The following is a 19,647-nucleotide window of genomic DNA, read 5'->3' on the forward strand; positions in this document are numbered from 1 at the left end:
TCGAATGCATTCCCCTGTAGACATAGTTTATCTAGATTTCAGTAAGGCTTTTGATAAGATATCAGATATCCCTCTGGATGGGGCTGAGTCTTTTAGATGGCCCTTCTGCCTCCAGACTCTCCTGATCCAGATCACTCCACTGAATGATGATGGATAGTTTGGTTAGACTAAGTTGGCTCCAACTACATGGCCCCTACCTCAAAAGGGCCCCAACTATGGGGCCCTAACAAAACCAGTCAAAGATAGAAAAATTGGAGAAAGCACGGAGCTGTGCATCTGATCAAAGCTGAATAGCCGAAACCTGAAAAAGCCGAATATCTATTTGGCTTTTTCGGGAATCGCCTATTTGGCTTTGGGCAGATTCCCAGGTTTTGGTATTCAGTCGACCTGAAATCTGAATATTGCCGAAACAACTAATTTTCGGTTTGGGTATATCGCTATGCAAAACCAGGGCTGTCGATTCGGTTCATCCTGAACCAAAAAACAGCCGAATTTCCCCTGATTCGGCGGTTTTTAGTTCAAATGGAATCGAATTCAAAAAAGGCGAGAAAATGGGGAGCCGAATTCAGTGAGTTTGGGGTGTTCGGCGAATAATTTTGGAAAATTCGGGGTTCAGCGCAGCAGCATAACCGTCAGTTAGTAAGCAGAATTCTCCCGCGGCCAATTGGTGGCCAAGCTGGGTCTTCTTCTGGCCAATCAGTCCCGATTGAGTGCATGAGCCCAGCTGCTACGTGGCCCGGGGAGAGAAAGAGAGAGTATCTGTTTGTGTGTGAGAGAGATGCCCCTGGGGGGGGGGGGTGCGTGTGCACATTCGAGCCATTCCGTGGCTGCAGGGGGTGCATTTGTGGGGGTAGAGCCCCCAAACTTTCAGCATAGCTTCAGAGGACCCTTCTTGCAAGAACCCCCAAGTTTTGTAAAGATTAAATCAAGGAGGGGGCAAAATATGGGCCCCGGAAGGGGTCCCCCCCCTTAATATGCATTTTTATTCCATTTACAGCACACATTTGCACCATTCCGTGGCTGCAGGGGGCGCATTTTTGGGGGTAGAGCCCCAAAACTTTCAGCATAGCTTCAGAGGACCCTTCCTGTGAAAAATGAAAAAAGAAGAGGGGGATTTATGTTAGAAATGTGGAAACGAAAGAGGCACTTTTATGCATGTATGGTGGATATGTAAAAAAATTAAAAGTTTTTGGAAAAAAGTTATTAGGGAAACTAATAATTTGATTAATGTGAGAGTAAAAAGAAAACCCTCATTTTGTTTGTTAGGAATTCCACAAAACAACATAGGTAAATATGACAGGGTTATTTGTCAATACAGTTTTGCCGCTGCAAGAATAGTAATAGCTAGAGTATGGAAGCAAGTGAATAAACCTTCAATTTGGGACTGGAGAGAGAAATTATGGATTTATATGAGGATGGCCAAACTAACGGAATTCCTACAAGGAAAGGATTTGGAAGAATTTTGAAAAAATTGGGGTAAGGCCGCCACATATTGGGATAAACTGGCAAAAATTGATTTTACTATTTTACTTAGAGAGTTATAGAAACTAGATTTAATAAATTTATATTTTATAGTTAATAATATCTTCAACACTGTTAAGACACTTCTATGGAAGTCGGTGATGGGTCACTTTTTTAAGGTGGGTGGAGGGTCAAAGGGGCATCTTAGTTTTTCCAATTCTATATAATCTGTAATTGTAAATGCATTGATAAGTTTATATTCTCTTTTGTATTTTATTTTTTTTAATGTTTTGTATTATTTTTATTGTGTTTGTTTATTTTTATTTTATGTTATATATATATATATATATATAAAAAGAGGACCCTTCCTGCAAAAACCCCAAAGTTTTGTAAAGATTGGATCAGGGGAGGCGAAATATGGGGCCGGGAAGGGGTCCCCCCACCCTTAATGTGCATCTCTGACAATGGGGGTTTGAAATTAGTAGAGCTTGCTTCCCACACCCAAAGCTCCCAGCCCCAACAAAGAGCTGAGCTGCAGGGAGCAAGGGCGGGGCAGGTGAGAAGAAGATGGAAAAGACATCCACAGTAAGACCCATTTTGGGGCTTTTCTCTATAATTTTTCTCCTGTGTGTGTGTGTGTGGGGGGGGAGAAGAGTCTGTGTATGTGTGGGAGGAGGGAGCAGTTTCTGTGGGTGGGAGGGAAGCCAAAGGGGGCTTTCACCCATTCTGCTTGGGGGTGTGTGCCCCCTCCAGTCTCTCTCTCCCTGGTTTGAGGGGGGGCTTCAGTTGTGTGTCCTCAAGTTTTACCTCATTCATATGACGGTTAGGTCTATTTTGATGCTTGCTCAAAACTGGTTTTCAAATGGTGACTTAAAGAATGCATTTGCTGGTCCCGAGTCCGACGCAAAGGGGGAAATTCCACCTCTTTAGGAAGGAATTAAGTGAGATTAGTTGCTGAATGCTCTGAAAGAATTTGCAGGCTTAACTACCCTTTGAAATAACTGTTGCTTGACTATTTATGAACCAACCTTGTATAAACACCTGCAGTTGTTTCAATGGCATCTTACTAAAATATGAACCTGGGAGTGATTATTTGGACTCCCCTGAGCCAGCCACACAGATTCATGCTGCCATAACCTCTAGATTACATGCAACAAGCTCTCCCTAGATCTGACTTGGAAGAAGACTAGTAAACTACAGATTGCAATCTCTTTCAAGGTCAGGGAAGAATGTTTCTGGAAGAAACTTGGAGAGCTTCATGAGGAGGGCTTTAAACTAAAATCACAAGGGGAAGGAGACGACCAACGTATGGATTTAAATGAAGGAGAGCAAACAGCAGAGTACCACCTGGGAGGGATGGAGACAAAGGTGTGGGGCTTCAGGTGTCTATGAAACAGCCAGCATGGTGTAGTGGTTAAGAGCTGTGGTTTGGAGTGGTGGACTCTGATTTGGAGAACCAGGTTTGATCCCCCACTCCTCCACGGGAGCAGCAGAGGCTAATCTGGTGAAATGGATTTGTTTCCCCAGTCCTACACATGAAGCCAGCTGGGTGACCTTGGGCTAGTCACACTCTCTCAGCCCCACCTACCTCACATGGTGTCTGTTCTGGGGAGGGGAAGGAAAGTTGATTGTAAGCCGGTTTGATTCTTCCTTAAGTGGTAGAGAAAGCTGGCATATAAAAACCAACTCTTCTTCTTCTTCTTCTTCTTCTTCTTCTTCTTCTTCTTCTTCTTCTTCTTCTTCTTGAAAGGAGGATACAGAGTTCCCAACAATTAATTAAAAAATTAACGCCACTATAAGATGATAGTGTCAGCGGGCAGCTGATCTGGGGTAGAACAGCTAGATTCAAGTCCAGCGGCACCTTAGAGACCCACAAGTTCTTCAGGGTATGAGCTTTCCTGAATCCATGCTCCCTTTCTCAGATCCATCTTGTATCTGGCGAAGGGAGGTTTGACTCTACACAGCTCATACCCTGAAAATCTTGCAGGCCTCTAAGGTGCTATGGGACTTAAATCTAACCATTTTAAGAAGGTGTTCACGAAAGGCATAAATAGGACGGAGATTTCAGGGGAAATTATTGGGAAATTGGGGAGTTGGAGCCTATGAAAATGTCTGCCTGGATGTCTTAGAACATAGGAAAGTCCATGCCAGACCAGACCAAGTTCCATCAAGTCCAGCAGTCTGTTCACACAGTGGCCAAGTAGGGGCCTCTAGGAAGCCAACAAACAAGATGGCTGTTGCAGCATTATCCTACCTGCATTCCACAGCACCTAATATAACAGGCATGTTCCTCTTTTCCTGGAGAAGACAGGTATGCATCATGACTAGTATCCATTTTGACTAGTAGCCATGGATAGCCCTCTCCTCCATGAACATGACCACTCCCCTCTTAAAGCCTTGCAAGTTGGCAGCCATCACCACATCCTGGGGCAGGGAGTTCCACAATTTAACGATGCATAGTGTGAAGAAATACTTCCTCCTTGACTGGTAGTGAATGTGTAAGGGAAACCAGCTGCCTCCCTCTCTGCCATCCAAGCCATCCATAGCTTGGCACATTTGCAGTGGACACAGGTTGTATGTGGGGTTCCCACTGCCTTTCAGTCTGATGTGAGTTACGGGTTTCTCTCAGTTCCCCTGTGTGGTATGTAAAACATGTGAATCAACTCAGTTGTCTGGCAGGCTTGCTGAATGCCAGTTTGCAGGGAAGCCCCTGAATATGGAGAGGCAGCTGCCCCCCTGTGCCTTGGTTTTCCTTCCGCATTCCCTCTTCTCTGTCTTTAATGTTAGCTCAAAGAGCGGCATCCATGAACTCTGCTGAGGATGCTTATCGTGGTTGTAAACCAGCTGTGTTTCACTTCACTTGCCGCAGATAACGCCCTTTTGTAGTTGCTCTTCCCCGAAATTGCTAACCTGAGAGCTGTTTGTAAAGGGGGGGGTTATTTAATGAGGGGAGGGTTATTTACTAATGATTAGGCTTACCGTTGCCTCCCTCCTTTGTTCAAAAAGTGTCGTTTTCCCCTGGAGAAAAAAGTTCTGGGGTTTAATGCCCAGCTTTTAACCCTCTGGAATCAGAAGGTTTCAAAGACAGGAGACGGAAATGAAAGTGCTATGCGTGGCCCAGTGGGTCTCCTCTGGGAAGGATCCGACTGCAGTGGAGAAGGCCCATCTATTTTGCCTTGATGATAACTTATAAAAAATATATTTGTGCTAAGTGAAGCTATGCCAAAAGAAAAACAGCATGGTGGCCAATATAATTACTATAACAATGCACTGTAACTATTCATACATATGTATTACATACATGCACTATATTAAATTGTCAAGAGTATGATACCAAATTAATTACAATAAAAAATTACAATAACTTCTCATTGAGAGGAATGATCTCTGTGAAAATTGAAGCCGATCAGCAATGGCGCTGGGTGCAAAGAAGGAATGCAATGACGCCTCAACTTCAACCAAATATCAGTAACAGTCCGAGGGCTTCAATTGATGATAACTTAGCCAGAAGGATGGGCATCTTTGGGGGCAAAGGAGATAGAGGACATAAGAAGAGTCCTGCTGGATCAGACCTTTGGCACATGTAGTCTAGCATTACACAGTGGCCAAACAGGTGCCTGGGAAGAAGGAAGCCACTTCTGCGTTGGGACATTCCAGGAGATTTGTGGGAGGAGCCAGGGTAAATTGCCACTGAGTTCACCCTGCAAAGCTGCCATTTTCTCCAGGGCAAGTGATCTCTGTAGTCAGGAGATCTATTGTAATTCTGGGAAATTTCCAGGCCCCTCCTGGAGGATGGCAACCCTATGTAGAAGGCCCACAGCAGGGACCAAAAGGCGGAGGGAGTGACATGACCCGAACGCTACTGTAAGTAGCCCTCACGCTGGCATTAGAGGCAGTAACACAGGTGCCAGGGCCAGCTACGCTGCTGCAGATCCAGTAACGGTGCGTATCCACACCAGCGCAGCCATATGGTTGTAGTGTGCCAGCATATCTCAGATGCAAGGCCCTGAGCCAGAGTCAAAGGGGGCATTGCCAGGAGCGGGGACAGCAGGAGGCCACTCCACGAGTGGTTTTGGTGCAAGAACACCCCATTTCCTTGGCACAAAGTTATGCTGGCAAAATCAGTGGCACGTAGGGTTGCTGACCTTCCAGGTACTAGCTGGAGATGTCCTGCTATTACAACTAATCTCCAGCCGATAGAGGTCAGTTCACCTGGAGAAAATGGCCACTTTGGCCATTGGACTCTATGGCATTGAGGTCCCTCCCCTCCCCAAACCCCGCCCTTCTCAGGCTCCAGCCCAAAAACCTCCTGCTGGTGGCAAAGAGGGACCTGGCAACCCTAGTGATGACTGACCAGTGACTGGTTCTTTGAAATGGCTGCATTTAGTGCCACAGGCCAACCCCTAGTCCACAGAGAATGATGATCCAGAATAAACTCTTAGGGTGAGGGAGTTCCTAGCTCTGAAAGCCCTTTAGCCCTTTCCCCTCTCTGGGGGAACCCCGTAACTTGTCAATAACAGATCCCACCGAATAGCTCTGGAATGCTTCTCGCTGTGCTGTCCAACAGAGATGGGCTGCCCCTTGGGATTGGGCTTTTAGTGCACTTTATATTTTTATTTTTTTTATAATATGGTGGGATATATTATGGACTTTCCCACATTCTCAGATTACTCACATTTTACTTGCTGTTTATTTTGGGGGGGGGTGAGTTCTACATGTATTTTGCTCCCTCTAGTGGCTGATTCTATAGAACAGCAATTTTTATCAGGCGTAAAAAGCTGCTGATTTGAACAGCAGGAAGAAACACTTTGTTTAAAGCTGTGTGATGTTGAATTGATTATGAGAGGGAGCAAAACCCCTAAGCAGCCATCGCCAGCACCCAGCTGCCCCATCTCCACTCTATCTAGCTGTCCCTTCGTCTTCCCCTTCACCAATTTAAAACTGCAAAACCAAAAGAGCCATTTCCAATACACACCTTTAGCACATAATCCCATAGATACACCATGTGTTTGCTCATGATAAATATCTTTACATTGTCAGAGTACATGCAAAATACTTCCTATGAAATGAGCCAGACGTCAGTGTTTGCTTTTCAGTAAATTTTTCAAAGACCCTGTATCGACACACCCACAAATACAGCCTATAAATGCCCCAACAAACTTTGTAATCGGCACAGGTGGGGGACTGGATTGTCAGCTCATCAGACACAGAGAAAGGTGAGTCTCTGCACAAACCAGCCTTGCTCTATGTGTGGCTCGGGTGCTCAGTAGCAGGTGATTCCCTATAACTGGAGTTCAGTGTCTGAGATTTACACTTTGAAAGTGGACTCCCTGAGCTTGCTGTGTCCTTTAGATTATCGGACACCAGGTTGATCCAAGACAGAGGAATCAGGACTTGGGGGTGGGGGGGGGGAGGATCTCAGAATGTCCAAAGGAATTTTTCTTTTTGTTAATCATAATTCCTTGGTGCTAGAGTGGTCTGGCACTGAAAATACTACCTATTACTGGTGTAAAAAAAAGTAAGAATCTCTGCAGTGGCGGTGGTGGTGTGGAAATAACAGTTGTACAGGGAGATAAGATGGCACCGGGAAAGTTTTGGTGAGGATTATGGAAATCATCATGTTTGCATGTTTACAAAGAGACAGGACATGGTAGTCATGGCAGATTCTAATTACCCAGATATCTGTTGGAAGTCCAAATCTGCTAAAAATGCAAGATCCAATAAATTCCTGACTTGTCTTGCTGACAACTTCCTATTCCAGAAAGTGGACAGGGAAACTATCTTAGACACGATTCTCACCAACAGGGAAGAACCGGTTGATGAAGTTAAAGTAGTGGGCACCCTGGGTAGTAGTGACCATGCAATCTTGGAATTTACAATCTTGGGGGAAGGAAAAATGGTACGTAGTCAGACATATAGGTTGGACTGTATGAAAGCAAATTTTAACAAACTTATGCTGGGTAGAATCCCTTGGTCAGCAATACTTAAGGAGAAGGGAGTTCAAGAAGGGTGGGAGTTTCTTAAAAATGAAATACAGAAGGCGCAATCACAAACCAATCCTATAAGAAGGAAAAATAGGAGGAGCCTAAAGAGGCCAGGGTGGCTATATAAACAGCTTTTTAAAGATTTGATGAGTAAAAAAGACTCATTTAGGAAGTGGAAGGAGGGCCTTATAACCAAAGAGGAATATAAACAAATAACTAGTGCTTGTAGGGGGAGTGTTAGGAAAGCTAAAGTTCAGTATGAGCTTAGGCTAGCGAGAGATGCTAAACGCAACAAAAAAGGGTTCTTTTCCTATGTACAGAGTAAAAAAAAGAACAAGGACAATATAAACCCATAGGGTTACCAGGTCCCTTTTTGCCACCGGCAGGAGATTTTTGGGGTGGAGCCTGAGGAGGGCGGGTTTTGGGAGGGGAGGGACTTCAATGCCATAAAGTTCAATTGCCAAAGCGGCCATTTTTCTCCGGGTGAACTGATCTCTATCTGCTGGAGATCAGTTGAATTAGCAGGAGATCTCCTGCTACTACCTGGCAGTTGGCAACCCTAGAGGGGATGGGAAAGATAAATTGTAACAGGAGATGAAGAGAGGGCAGAACTGCTCAATTCTTACTTTTCCTCAGTATTTTCTTGCGAGAGAAATGGTGCTCAACATGGCATAATCAGAACATATGATGAAAGGAGTTGCAGCCTAGGATTGGCATTGGGGTCGTGCACAAACACCTGGTTTCTTTAAATGAAATGAAGTCCTCAGGGCCAGATGAATTGCAACCAAGGGTACTAAAAGAACTTGCAGATGTAATTTCGGAACCTCTGTCCATTATTTTTGAAAAGTCTTGGCAAACAGGTGAGGTGCCAGAAGATTGGAGGCGGGCAAATGTTGTCCCCATCTTCAAGAAGGGGAAAAAGGAGGATCCGGTTAACTACCGACCCATCCACTTGACTTCTATACCAGGAAAAGTGTTCAAACAAATCATCAAACAGTCCGGCCTTGAGCATTTAGAAAGGATGGATCTGATCACTAAGAGCCAGCATGGGTTTCTCAAGAATAAGTCATGTCAGACTAACCTCATCTCCCTTTTTGAGAAAGTTACAACCTTGCTGGCTCAGGGGAATGCTGTAGACATAGTTTATCTTGATTTTTGTAAGGCTTTTAATAAGGTTCCCCATAATGTTCACAAATTGGGAAAATATGGTTTAGATCCTGTTAGGTGGATCTGTAACTGGTTGACATATTTATGCTTTGAAAATGGACTCCCAGAGCTTGCTGTGTCCTTTAGATTATCGGACAGCAGGATGATCCAAGACAGAGGGGACTGACACTGCTTAGCTTCTGAGGTCTGATAAGATCAGGCCAGCCTGAGCCAACCAGGTCAGGGCAGCTGTTCTAGCTGTGTGTGTTAAGTGCCGTCAAGTTGCTTCTGACTCATGGCGACCCTATGAATCAATGTCCTCCAAATCTAGCTCTCCTTAACAGCCTTGCTCAGATCTTGCAAATTGAGGGCTGCGACTTCCTTTATTGAGTCAATCCATCTCTTGTTGGGTCTTCCTCTTTTCCTGCTGCCCTCAACTTTTCCTAGCCAGCAATTTTTCCAGCTGGCAAGGCTGAATTACATGTAGTCTCTTTTCTTCCACTGAAACATCGGGGATTTCTTACACAACTTCAGGCCTCGCCAATGCAGCTTAAGGTGGGTGGGGGGACATGTCAGTAGCAATATGGGGGTTCAGGGTAACAGTTTGTCCAGGAGTTGAGTCATAATGAACTGTTGAATTCCCGTATGGTGGCCAGTTAGGATGATCCTCAGTTTCCACTTGGCACAGAGTTGTCTGTAGTCATGTCTCAGTGGCACAGGATCTGCTTTGCATGCTGAAGGTCCCAGGTTCAATCCTGGCCATGTTCAGTTGAAAAGATCAGGCAGTCAGTTATGGGAAAGATCTTCACCTAAGACCCTGAAGAGCTGCTGCCAGTCTGAGTAGACAATAGTAGCAGTATTGACCTTGAAGGACTGATGGTCTGATAAAGCAGTTTCAGGTGTTCATGTGTAATAACTGGGTTGCATGGAGAAGTGTGGCAGGTGCAGCATCTCCAGATGTTATATGACCATCACAGGAGACCTGTTCGTCATGCTGTCTTCCATGCCGTGATCAAAGGCACCAGCCAAGTTTCTCAATCTTGGATCTGGCACTGTGATTGATGGAAGAGGCATTTCAACGGGTCGTCACCTGCGTCTCTCTCCACCTCCTCCTCCCTATTCATCACCTGCTCTTGCTCTCCACAGGACTGGAAGAAAGAAAGACGATGGGTCTTCTCAGCTGTTTCGCTCTGGCCTTCCTTAGCTTCCTGATCGCTGGTCCCTTCCCAAAAGTTGAGTTTCTGCAGAATCCCCCAGCCTTAACCAGGCCAACTTCACGTAGTCTTGACCTGTTTGCATGTAATAGATTGTAATGATTCCCGGTGACCTGAAAATGTGTCTCTTTTTCAGGGACTGTCTCATAAGCAGTTTTCTGCCCATCTCACCCTCACAGGAGGGTTCCAGAAAATGCATCTGATACAGGGTTCCTTTCCCATATATGCAGACATGTAAAAAGGATCATCTTCAAAAGGAGACCTCTAAACCAGGGGTCCCCAAACCTTTTGACCCTTTGGGCACCTTTGAAATGCTGAAATAGAGTGGTGGGCACAGCCACAAAATGGCTGCCCCAGGAGGTGGAGCCAAACAAATGCAGTGCTGGGGAGAAGAGGGGTAATTTTAAAAATACACTGGAAAATAGGAGTGAGAGAAAATGAAACAAGCCCTCTGGTGGCAGCTGCCATTGGGAAAAAAAAACAGTATTTCAATCTGCATAGCTGGTTTGCTCTTCAGCAGCCAATCAGAAGCCCTGCTGGGCAAGATCCCTACCTGTCCCCACCCACCTTTTAAAAACACTGAGTGGGTGCCAAGAAAAGTGTTGGTGGGTGCAATGGTGCCCATGGGCACCACGTTACAGAGCCCTGCTCTTGACTAAACATTGAAATGATCCTCTAGTTCGGGAAGAGAAACTAACTACTCTGAAAAAGGGGATTCTTTGCCAGCTTCCTAGCACTGAAGGTCCCTTCTTCTCCTTCCTCTCCTCACATCCAATCCCTTTCCCCAGCTTCACAGTCACTTCACATATTCCCCCCTTCCTTCTCCCATTTGGAGTGGGGGTCACTGGGGATGGGGTGGGAGGTAGCTTGGAATTTCCCACATTGTGCAGGGAGTGGGACTAGATGACCCTGGTGGTCCCTTCCAACTCTATGATTCTGTTATTTTTTTCCCTGAACAGGCGTGGGAGCATTGTCCTGCCCTGGAGGATGGATGTTCTACCAAGGAAGCTGCTATGGATTTTTCCAAGACCAAATGACCTGGGCTGAGGCAGAGGTAAGGGGCGCTTCAGCCACTCTCTACACATCCCGCTGAGGAACGGAAGTCAGCATCTGGTTTGAAACAGATGCCAGCCAGATGCCTTTGGGGGGTTTTCATGAACAGCCCATGGAGGCATTCTTTGCTACCCTGCCTGACAACCGGCATTCAGAGACACACTCCCTCTAAACATGGAGGTTCTATATAGTGGCCAGGGCTAAAAGCTTGGTAGACATTTCAGGGTTTTTTTTTCCTGAATCCCCTTTTAAATTCGTCCATGGCGTTGACCTCAGTTTACTCTTATGTCAGTGAATTCCATACATCCATTGCCCTTTATGTCTGACAAAATAATTACTTTGATGTGTCCTGCATTTTTTGCCAGTCAGTTCCATTGGGTTCTATTTTGGAGTTATTTATTTTAGTATTATGGGAGAAGGAGAAAGAGTTCTCTCTGTCTACTTTCTCCACACCAAGCCTCCTGTGCCATTTTTTTAAATGAAAAGCCCCAAACCCTTTAACGCTTGCCTTATACTGAATCAGACCCTTGGTCTATCAAAGTCAGTATTGTCTACTCTGACTGGCAGCAGCTCTCCAGGGTCTCAGGCTGAGGTTTTTCACATCACCTCCTGCCCAATCAGTTTAACTGGAGATGCCAGGGATTGAACCTGGGACCTTCAGCATGCCAAGCAGATGCTCTACCACTGAGCCATGACCCCTCTCTGCCCTCTTTGGCCTCCATGTTAGGGAAGGTGCTCCAACTTTTTGATAATTCTCTGTACCTTTTCCAGTTCAATTATGCAATTTTGGAGATGAGATCTGAACATGGAAAGACTGAAATCAGACTCCGGTATTTATTTGAGTGTTCTCAGTTCAAGATAGTAATGTACTGTATAAGTCAAGGATCTGCAACATTTTTGAACCGTTGGGCACCTTTGGGATTTTGGAGCAGGGTGGGAGGGGCCACTACAAAATGGCTTCCACAGGAGGCAGGCCTAAGAGAAAAATGGCATCTCCCGGAGGTGGAGCCAAATACACAAACACACACACACACACACACACACACACACACACACAAGAGTTCTGTCATCCTTCTACAAATAATAATAACAATAACAATAATTTGTCATTGCAGCCCTTGATGGCCACAAAATTCCCCTCCCCCACCTGATCCTGCACCCTTGGTTAAAATGGCCTTTTATGTCTCCATCCCTCAGATCGACTGCCAGACCCAGGCCAACAATGGCCACCTTGCTTCTATTGCTAACCGTGCCGAGGGAGCTGTGTTGGCCAAACACATTATGACCTATCAGCAAAAGTGCATCCATGTCTGGATTGGACTGCATGATCCCCAGAGGGTGAGTATCTGCTCTGTTTGTTTGTGATTACTCATTAAATTTCAAAAATATTATACTTCCAACTGAATTTAAAACAATATTTCTCATAAATAGGGTTCCCAAATACCTGGTAATAGTGAGCAATCATCCATTAATTCTTGCTGCTGCCCGCCAACACTCAGCTGGTCAGCGGGCAGAAAGGGTGGTCCAAGGTCAGCAATGTCTCTGTCAGCGAGGCTGATTCTGTGACCTTAGGCAGATGATGAGAGGGAGGGCACCTAGGCCATCTTCTGGACATGGAGTAGGGGTTCACTGGGGATGTGTGGGGTGGGGGAGGTAGTTTTGAATTTCCTGCATTGTGCAGGGGGTTGGACTAGATGACCCTGGTGGTCCCTTCCAACTCTATGATTCTGTGATTCTATGAAAAGGGGAGAGCGATTGGGATGCATGCGTGTGATGACATCACATCACTTGATGACATCACATCACTTCCGAGCATGATGAAGAAGTGCCAGCATCGCACGGGGGAAAGCTAGATCACTGTCCCCTAAACACTATGGAAATCAGAGAGTTTGGGGGCAAGTGCTAGAGTTTCCTCTAATACAATGCTGGCGCTTTTGCATCAAGCATGGAAACGACATCATTGCACGGACCCAATTGCCTCCCCCTGTACTAGGGTTGCCAACTGCCAGGTAGTAGCAGGAGATCTCTTGCTAATTCAACTGATCTCCAGCCGATAGAGATCAGATAACCTGGATAAAAATGGCTGCTTTGTCAATTGGACTCTATGGCATTGAAGTCCCTCCCCTTTCCAAACCCCGCCCTCCTCAGGCACAACCCCCAACATTTCCCGCCGGTGGCAAAGAGGGACCTGGCAACCCTACCCTGTACCCACCCCCCAAGATCTCCCACTGGTTGCCAGGAGGGGCCTGGGAATCGTATTCATAAAATGCTTTGAAATCAATAAAATCAATCCAGTCAAGTAATTGATCAAGCAAATGTACTAATGGATATAAAGTATAGCAAAGGAGTTCTCATCTAAATTTGAGGAGGAGCTTACATAAGAACATCAGAAAAGCCCTGCTGGGTCAGACCAAGGCCCATCAAGTCCAGCAGTCTGTTCACAAGGAGGCCAACCAGGTGCCTCTAGGAAGTGAAGTGGGTCTGTGCCTTTCAAGTATCTAGGCTCTTAGAATGGACCACTTCCTGAGAAGTGATATGTTTTCTTATTCAGCAAGTCACCTACTAAGCAGGACTCAACTACTTTACCTACTTTAAAAAAGCAAGTCTTTTTATTGATGTACGGTACTTCCAGTAAAAATGTATATATATGTGTGTATATGCAAGTATTACAATGTCTTACATTCAATGACTATGAATTCAACAAAAGCAAGCAAGTTCTACATACTATTCAGTTTTAAAACCCAACTCTTAAAATATAACAGTCAAATAAGTCTGATTTAGTTAAAAGTATCTAATTCACATTCTAGAATAAAATATTTTAGAGCCATACATACCGACACACCTTCTTCTGAGACGCTCTGAAAGAGGTCTGAGGTCTAGCCCTTTCCTTGCCTGTATTTATACAGTTTCAATCACCTTGAGAAGGAGTTGAAAAATCCTGAAAACCTCCATGCATTGGGGTTACACTGTAGCACTGTTTTAGGAATGTTACTGCATGTGCTCAGTTGCTTTACTTTAGAAGACCATATTTGGACATCCACTTCCTCTAGGCTAAGCATACTACTTCTCAAACGCTCAGTGTTGAGTTTTGGTTATACATTTTATAATCAATTTTATCATCATTCTCATCTCTATAACCATACGATGAGTTTAAATCCATTCATTAACTTCTAGCATTCTGCTTTCATGTTTAAATCATAAAACACAACATATTGTTTTCATTACATCATGTCATCATGAGTCAGCATTGAATATCCTTGAAGTTCTGAGGGTGAAAAATATTTCTGCTCTTTCATTGGAAAGGCAGGAAGGCAGAACATGCTGCTCTGTAGCTTAAAAAATATGAAAAGGGCTACCAGGGATTCTGCTCTTCTCCACTGAAATGGCTGGAGAAGGTCAGGAAAAAATAGGAAAAGTGCAGCACTGTATTTCAGCACTAACATTGAAATATCTGCCACTGCCAGTATAATTCAGAAACATAAGCCTCTAGTTTAATATATCCAGGCTTTCTTTCCTTTTATAAAGATAATTAAAACCCCTGCTATATAGTTTGCAGTTTATATATATAGTTTGGGTTTTACAGTGAATATTTCTGCATATGTACAACACAATATCATAGTTCATGTGCTGTAACATGTCAGAGCCTATAACAGAAGCCCACAAACAAGACAGCTGCAGCAGAATTATCCTACCTGTGTTCCACAGCACCTAATATAATAGGCCTGCTCCTCTGATCCTGGATAGAATAGGTATGAACATAAGAACATAAGAAAAGCCCTGCTGGGTCAGACCCAGGCCCATCAAGTCCAGCAGTCTGTTCACACAGTGGCCAACCAGGTGCCTCTAGGAAGCCCACAAGCAAAATGACTGCAGCAGCATTCACCTGCCCGTGTTCAATATAACAGGCCTGCTCCTCTGATCCTGGAGAGAATAGGGATGCATCATGACTAGCATCCATTTTTACTAGTAGCCATGGATAGCCCTCTCCTCCATATATCTTGAGACCTTTTATGTGTTTTGAATAAACCCAAACCAAAAATAAACCCGAAATCAGCCGTTTGGGTAATTTTGGGGGCTTTGGGTTTACTGAACACCCAGCCCTGGGGGTCTGCTCAAAGCTGAACAGGCGATTCCTGAAAAAGCTGAATAATTATTTGGCTTCAGGTTCGGCCACTCACCTTGGCTCAGGGCACAGCTCAGTGCTTTCTCCCCTTTTTCTTTCCTTTTTCTGACTGGTTCTCACTTTCTGCATGACTGCCCAGTCAGTACATAAGGCTTCTTTTATTTTTTGTCTTAATTTTCTTAATTTTTCTCCCGTTGCAGTGCTCAGAGAAACAGTAGGCAACAGAACCTGAGAGCAGGAGGTTGTACCCCACAACCCGCCGGACCTTGGAAGCCTACTTTTTACCGAAGCTTTTAACTGAAGGGTCCCATCCTTTAAAGTTGTTTCATTTTAGTCCTGGACGTTTTTATTAATTCATTTGAGGCCGCTCACTATTTATTTCATGCTGTTTTTATGAGCTGATTTACCTTTATGCTGTTGGTTTTAAGACTCCGTGGTGAGCTACCTTGGGCCTGTCTCTGGAATGGCACCAGGTACTGTACGTTTCCTGAATAAACGTACCCTTCATTGCCTGGTCCTTCCTCCCCCCATAACCAAAACTTCTTTCTTGTCAACACAGAACCGACGCTGGAGATGGTCTGATAGATCTATAGTAAACTACAGAGCTTGGGCTCCTAATGAACCGAACAATGATCATAACGGTGATGAATACTGCACAGAGCTTAAGTGTGACGCAGGTGAGTCCTCTCCTCATGAGGTGAGAAAAGTTGGGTCTCCAGGGCTGAACATCTCAAAGCCGTGGGTCTCCCAGTGATGGAGATACGCTCACAGAATGAGGGGCAGGACAGAATTGCTTTGGAAAGGGGCTGTGGCTCAGTGGAAGAGCCACTGCTTTGCATGCAGAGGGTCCCAGGCTCAATCCCCAACATCTCCAGTTGAAAGGCAAAGGCAGTAGGTGATGGGAAAGACCTCAGCTCAGCTTATTTGCCATTGACTGCATCCCTATAGCAACTCTGGGCTTCTTTAGTGGTCTCCCATCCAAATAATGACCAGGGCTGACCCTGCTTAGATTCCAAGATCTGATGAGATCAGGCTATCCTGGGCCACCCAGGTCAGGGGCCCGGAAAGCATAGGAAGAAACATTCCACAGCCTGTTTCTCTTTTCCTTTCCAGGATATGTTACATGGAATGATAAGAATTGCAAAATCGAACGCCCGTACGTCTGCAAGTTTGTTCTTTAGTGCTTCTCTGACATTCCCAAAAGTACCACGAGGAGCCCATCCTCTCAGACTGGTCTTCACAGCAATGAGTTCTTCCTTCCATGAACCTGGAGCTGCATCTATATATTATAAAGTTCTCTTCCAGTAGATTGCCTGTGTGTTAGCTTCCTTATGAATCTTGGCTGTAGAACGGCATACCAACAGTAAACTCTGTCTTTGACTGTTTGCATACGAAATATGACGGTACTAATTATTTTGTGGCTGTGCCCACAGTGCTGTGTCAGAACTCCAAAAGTGCCCACAGGCTCAGAAAGGTTGGGCACCCCCAACCCCCTAGAGAAAAGACCAGGTAGTCTTCCAAATCATCCCCTTTCCAAGATGTCCCACCCGCCAGCTCCTGTACAGTAATCATATTCATTCCAGACCACAGTGTCTCTTAAGTAGAGGGAAGGTTTCCCTGTGGATCAGGACCAAATCAAGACATGTTGGTGTCTGAGGAAAGATGTCAAAATGGTCTCTCCCTTCCCACTAATTAAGACAATTAGTATATCTTATATTGTGCTGGAGTCTGGATGTTAGCAGTATAATCCGGACATAGGAATATAAGGACTTATTCCCCTTCCCCTCTGAATAGCTATTTATATCTTCTTTTCAAACCAGTTTATCTTGAGTTTGATGGAGAATATCATCTTCAGTATGAACGTGCAGGAGAGAAACTGATCTTATGAAACCATGCTCATTATAAGCATAATAAAGAGAGAAGTGGAAGTCTTAAGGTGAAGGGCTGTGGCTCAGTGGCAGAGCATCTGCTTGGCATGCAGAAGGGCCCAGGTTAAACCCCCAGCACCTCCAGTTAGGCAGGTAGGTGATGTGAAAGACCTCTGCCTGAGACCCTGGAGAGCCGCTGCTGGTCTGAGTAGACAATAGTGACTTTGACGGACCAAGGGTCTGATTCAGCATAAGGCAGCTTCATGTGTTCCCTTAACAAGTGTACTCAACCACTTTCCTCTGAGGACCTCAACAGAGTTCATTTGGCCCTCCTCCTTCCAAGGGCTTCATTCTGTGACTCATACAATAGGGAATGGAGTGTGGCTTAAAGAGAATGGGTTTGACATTTGGGTTTATGCAAATCTTAGCCGCTGCTCCACGTAGTGTACCAAGTCCTTCTCTGAACAATTTTGGGTGTTGCTGAAGAATTGCTTCTACGCTGAGTGAACGGACATAGCTGATGTTTGCCCAGGCCAGTTTTAACATTCTCATCCAGTCCATCAGGCTCGGACCTTTTCCTTGAACCACCACCAGTGGCAAACATGATTCTGATCTGCATATTTCCCTTCCACATTGATGTCACCTCTCACTGGGATGTTTTGCCCTGTCTATGTACGCAGCACCATTTTTGTTGCTCCAAACTGGGGGCCTGTCCTTTTTGGCCACAAGCATTTATAAGTGGCCCCACTGATTACGGTCAGAGAAGCTCCCTTATCTGCTTCCATGATCAAGCTTTTCCCATTAATGGTAACTGTGATGTTAGGGTTGCCAACCTCCAGGTATTGAATAAGAATTATGACACCTCTGTGCAATATGTTAGATACAACAAAACCTAACACAGAATGGCAAAATCAGCTTATAGTCTCTAGATCATTGCCTCTTATATAACCACATACACATTAAAGAATCTTAACAAAACATATAGTGCGCAGTCCAAATTCTATTAATAACTTAATCAAAAAGTCCATATACGAGTTCACAAAACTGTGCTGTGTTAATAATCCATGCACTTGCTGCACTCAATTTGTCACTCTGTTCCTCTTCAGGAGAGCGTGTTAGCGACTTCACACTATAGGTTTTGGAGTGATCCAAATATTATACTTCCAACTGAATTTAAAACAATATTTCTCATAAATAGGGTTCCCAAATACCTGGTAATAGTGAGCAAGACTAGATTAATTCATGCCATCGTATTCCTTATTACTATGTATGGGTGTGAAAGCTGGACAGTGAAAAAAGCTGATAGGAAGAAAATAGATTCCTTTGAAATGTGGTGTTGGAGGAGAGGGTTACAGAACCCTTGGACTGCCAAAAAAGCAAATCCGTGGGTTAAAGATCAAATCAAGCCTGAACTGACCCTAGAAGCTAAAATGACTAAACTGAAGCTAACGTATTTTGGTCATGTCATGAGACGACAAGAGTCACTGGAAAAGAAAGTCATGCTAGGAAAAGTTGAAGGGCAGCAGGAAAAGAGGAAGACCCAACAAGAGTTGGATTGACTCAATAAAGGAAGCCACAGCCTTCAATTTGCAAGATCTGAGCGAGGCTGTCAAAGATAGGACATTTTGGAGGACTTTCATTCATAGGGTCGCCATGAGTCGGAAGCGACTTGACGGCACTTAACACACACACACAGTGAGCAATCATCCTTCAATTCTTGCCGCTGCCCTCCGACACTCAGCTGGACAGAAATGGTGGGCCAATGTCAGCAATGTCTCTGTCAGCGAGGCTGATTCTGTGACCTTAGGCAGATGATGAGAGGGAGGGCATCTTGGCAATCTTCTGGACATGGAGTAGGGGGTCACTGGGGATGTGTGGGGTGGGGGAGGTAGTTGTGAACTTCCTGCATTGGGCAGGGGGTTGGACTAGATGACCCTGGTGGTCCCTTCCAACTCTATGATTCCATGAAAAGGGGAGAGCGATTGGGATGCATGCGTGTGATGACATCACATCACTTGATGACATCACATCACTTCCACGCATGATGCAGAAGTGTCAGCATCACGCGGGGGAAAGCTAGATCACTCTCCCCTAAACTCTATGGAAATCAAAGAGTTTTGGGGCAAGTGCTAGAGTTTCCTCCAATACAATGCCAACGCTTCTGCATCAAGCATGGAAATGACATCATTGCACGGACCCAATTGCCCCCCCCTGTACTAGGGTTGCCAACTGCCAGGTAATAGCAGGAGATCTCCTGCTAATTCACTGATCTCCAGCCGATAGAGATCAGATCGCCTGGAGAAAAAGGGCCGCTTTGGCAATTGGACTCTATGGCATTGAAGTCCCTCTCCTCCCCAAACCCCACCTTCGAGCAGGAGCAGGCCCTGGTTTTCTTCTGTGCAAACTCTCCCTCCCAATGAGTGGCCATATGCCAAAATCAATGCTGTTGACTGCAAAGAGGGACCTGGCAACCCTATGTCACATGCAGGGGCTTTTCCTTGTGGCTTTTTGTAACACTGAACGTTGGGTACACTGCATCTGTGCCTCCAGAATCTTCCTCCCCACCATCAACCTAGTGGACCTCTGTCTTGAAATCTTTCTGTCCTCTTTTCTCTGCCTTTTTAGTACGGCGCATCTTAGCCAGGAGACTTTGTTTCTGGCATATCTAGCACTCCCTCTTTCTGTGGGGGCATGGCCGACCATCATGTTTCCCCCCACAACGAAAATGGGGCTGTATATCTCTGGGGGATCCTTTCTGTTCCCTTGTAGACTTCTTTGTAACAATCCTAGTGTTGGAC

The 19,647-nt window shown here is 45.1% G+C and overlaps 1 protein-coding gene across 1 annotated transcript; it reads left to right on the plus strand.

Moving 5' to 3' along the window:
* Positions 1-10,823: 10,823 nt before the first annotated feature.
* Positions 10,824-16,162, plus strand: LOC130474297 (lithostathine-1-like). The gene is made up of 4 exons (XM_056845850.1): positions 10,824-10,859; positions 12,056-12,196; positions 15,541-15,658; positions 16,095-16,162. The coding sequence occupies exons 1-4, from the start codon at positions 10,839-10,841 to the stop codon at positions 16,160-16,162; spliced, it is 348 nt and encodes a 115-aa protein (XP_056701828.1). The 5' UTR covers positions 10,824-10,838.
* The last annotated feature ends 3,485 nt before the right edge of the window (positions 16,163-19,647 follow it).

This window comes from Euleptes europaea, chromosome 3 (assembly GCF_029931775.1).
Source record: "Euleptes europaea isolate rEulEur1 chromosome 3, rEulEur1.hap1, whole genome shotgun sequence".
Lineage (NCBI taxonomy): Eukaryota > Metazoa > Chordata > Lepidosauria > Squamata > Sphaerodactylidae > Euleptes > Euleptes europaea.

Excerpts from the sequence above, each read along its gene's own strand:
- LOC130474297 (XM_056845850.1), top strand. The coding sequence starts at position 10,839 with ATGACCTGGGCTGAGGCAGAG. Across the intron at positions 12,197-15,540 it reads GACTGCATGATCCCCAGAGG|AACCGACGCTGGAGATGGTC; the intron begins GTGAGTATCTGC and ends TTGTCAACACAG. Across the intron at positions 15,659-16,094 it reads AGAGCTTAAGTGTGACGCAG|GATATGTTACATGGAATGAT; the intron begins GTGAGTCCTCTC and ends TTTCCTTTCCAG.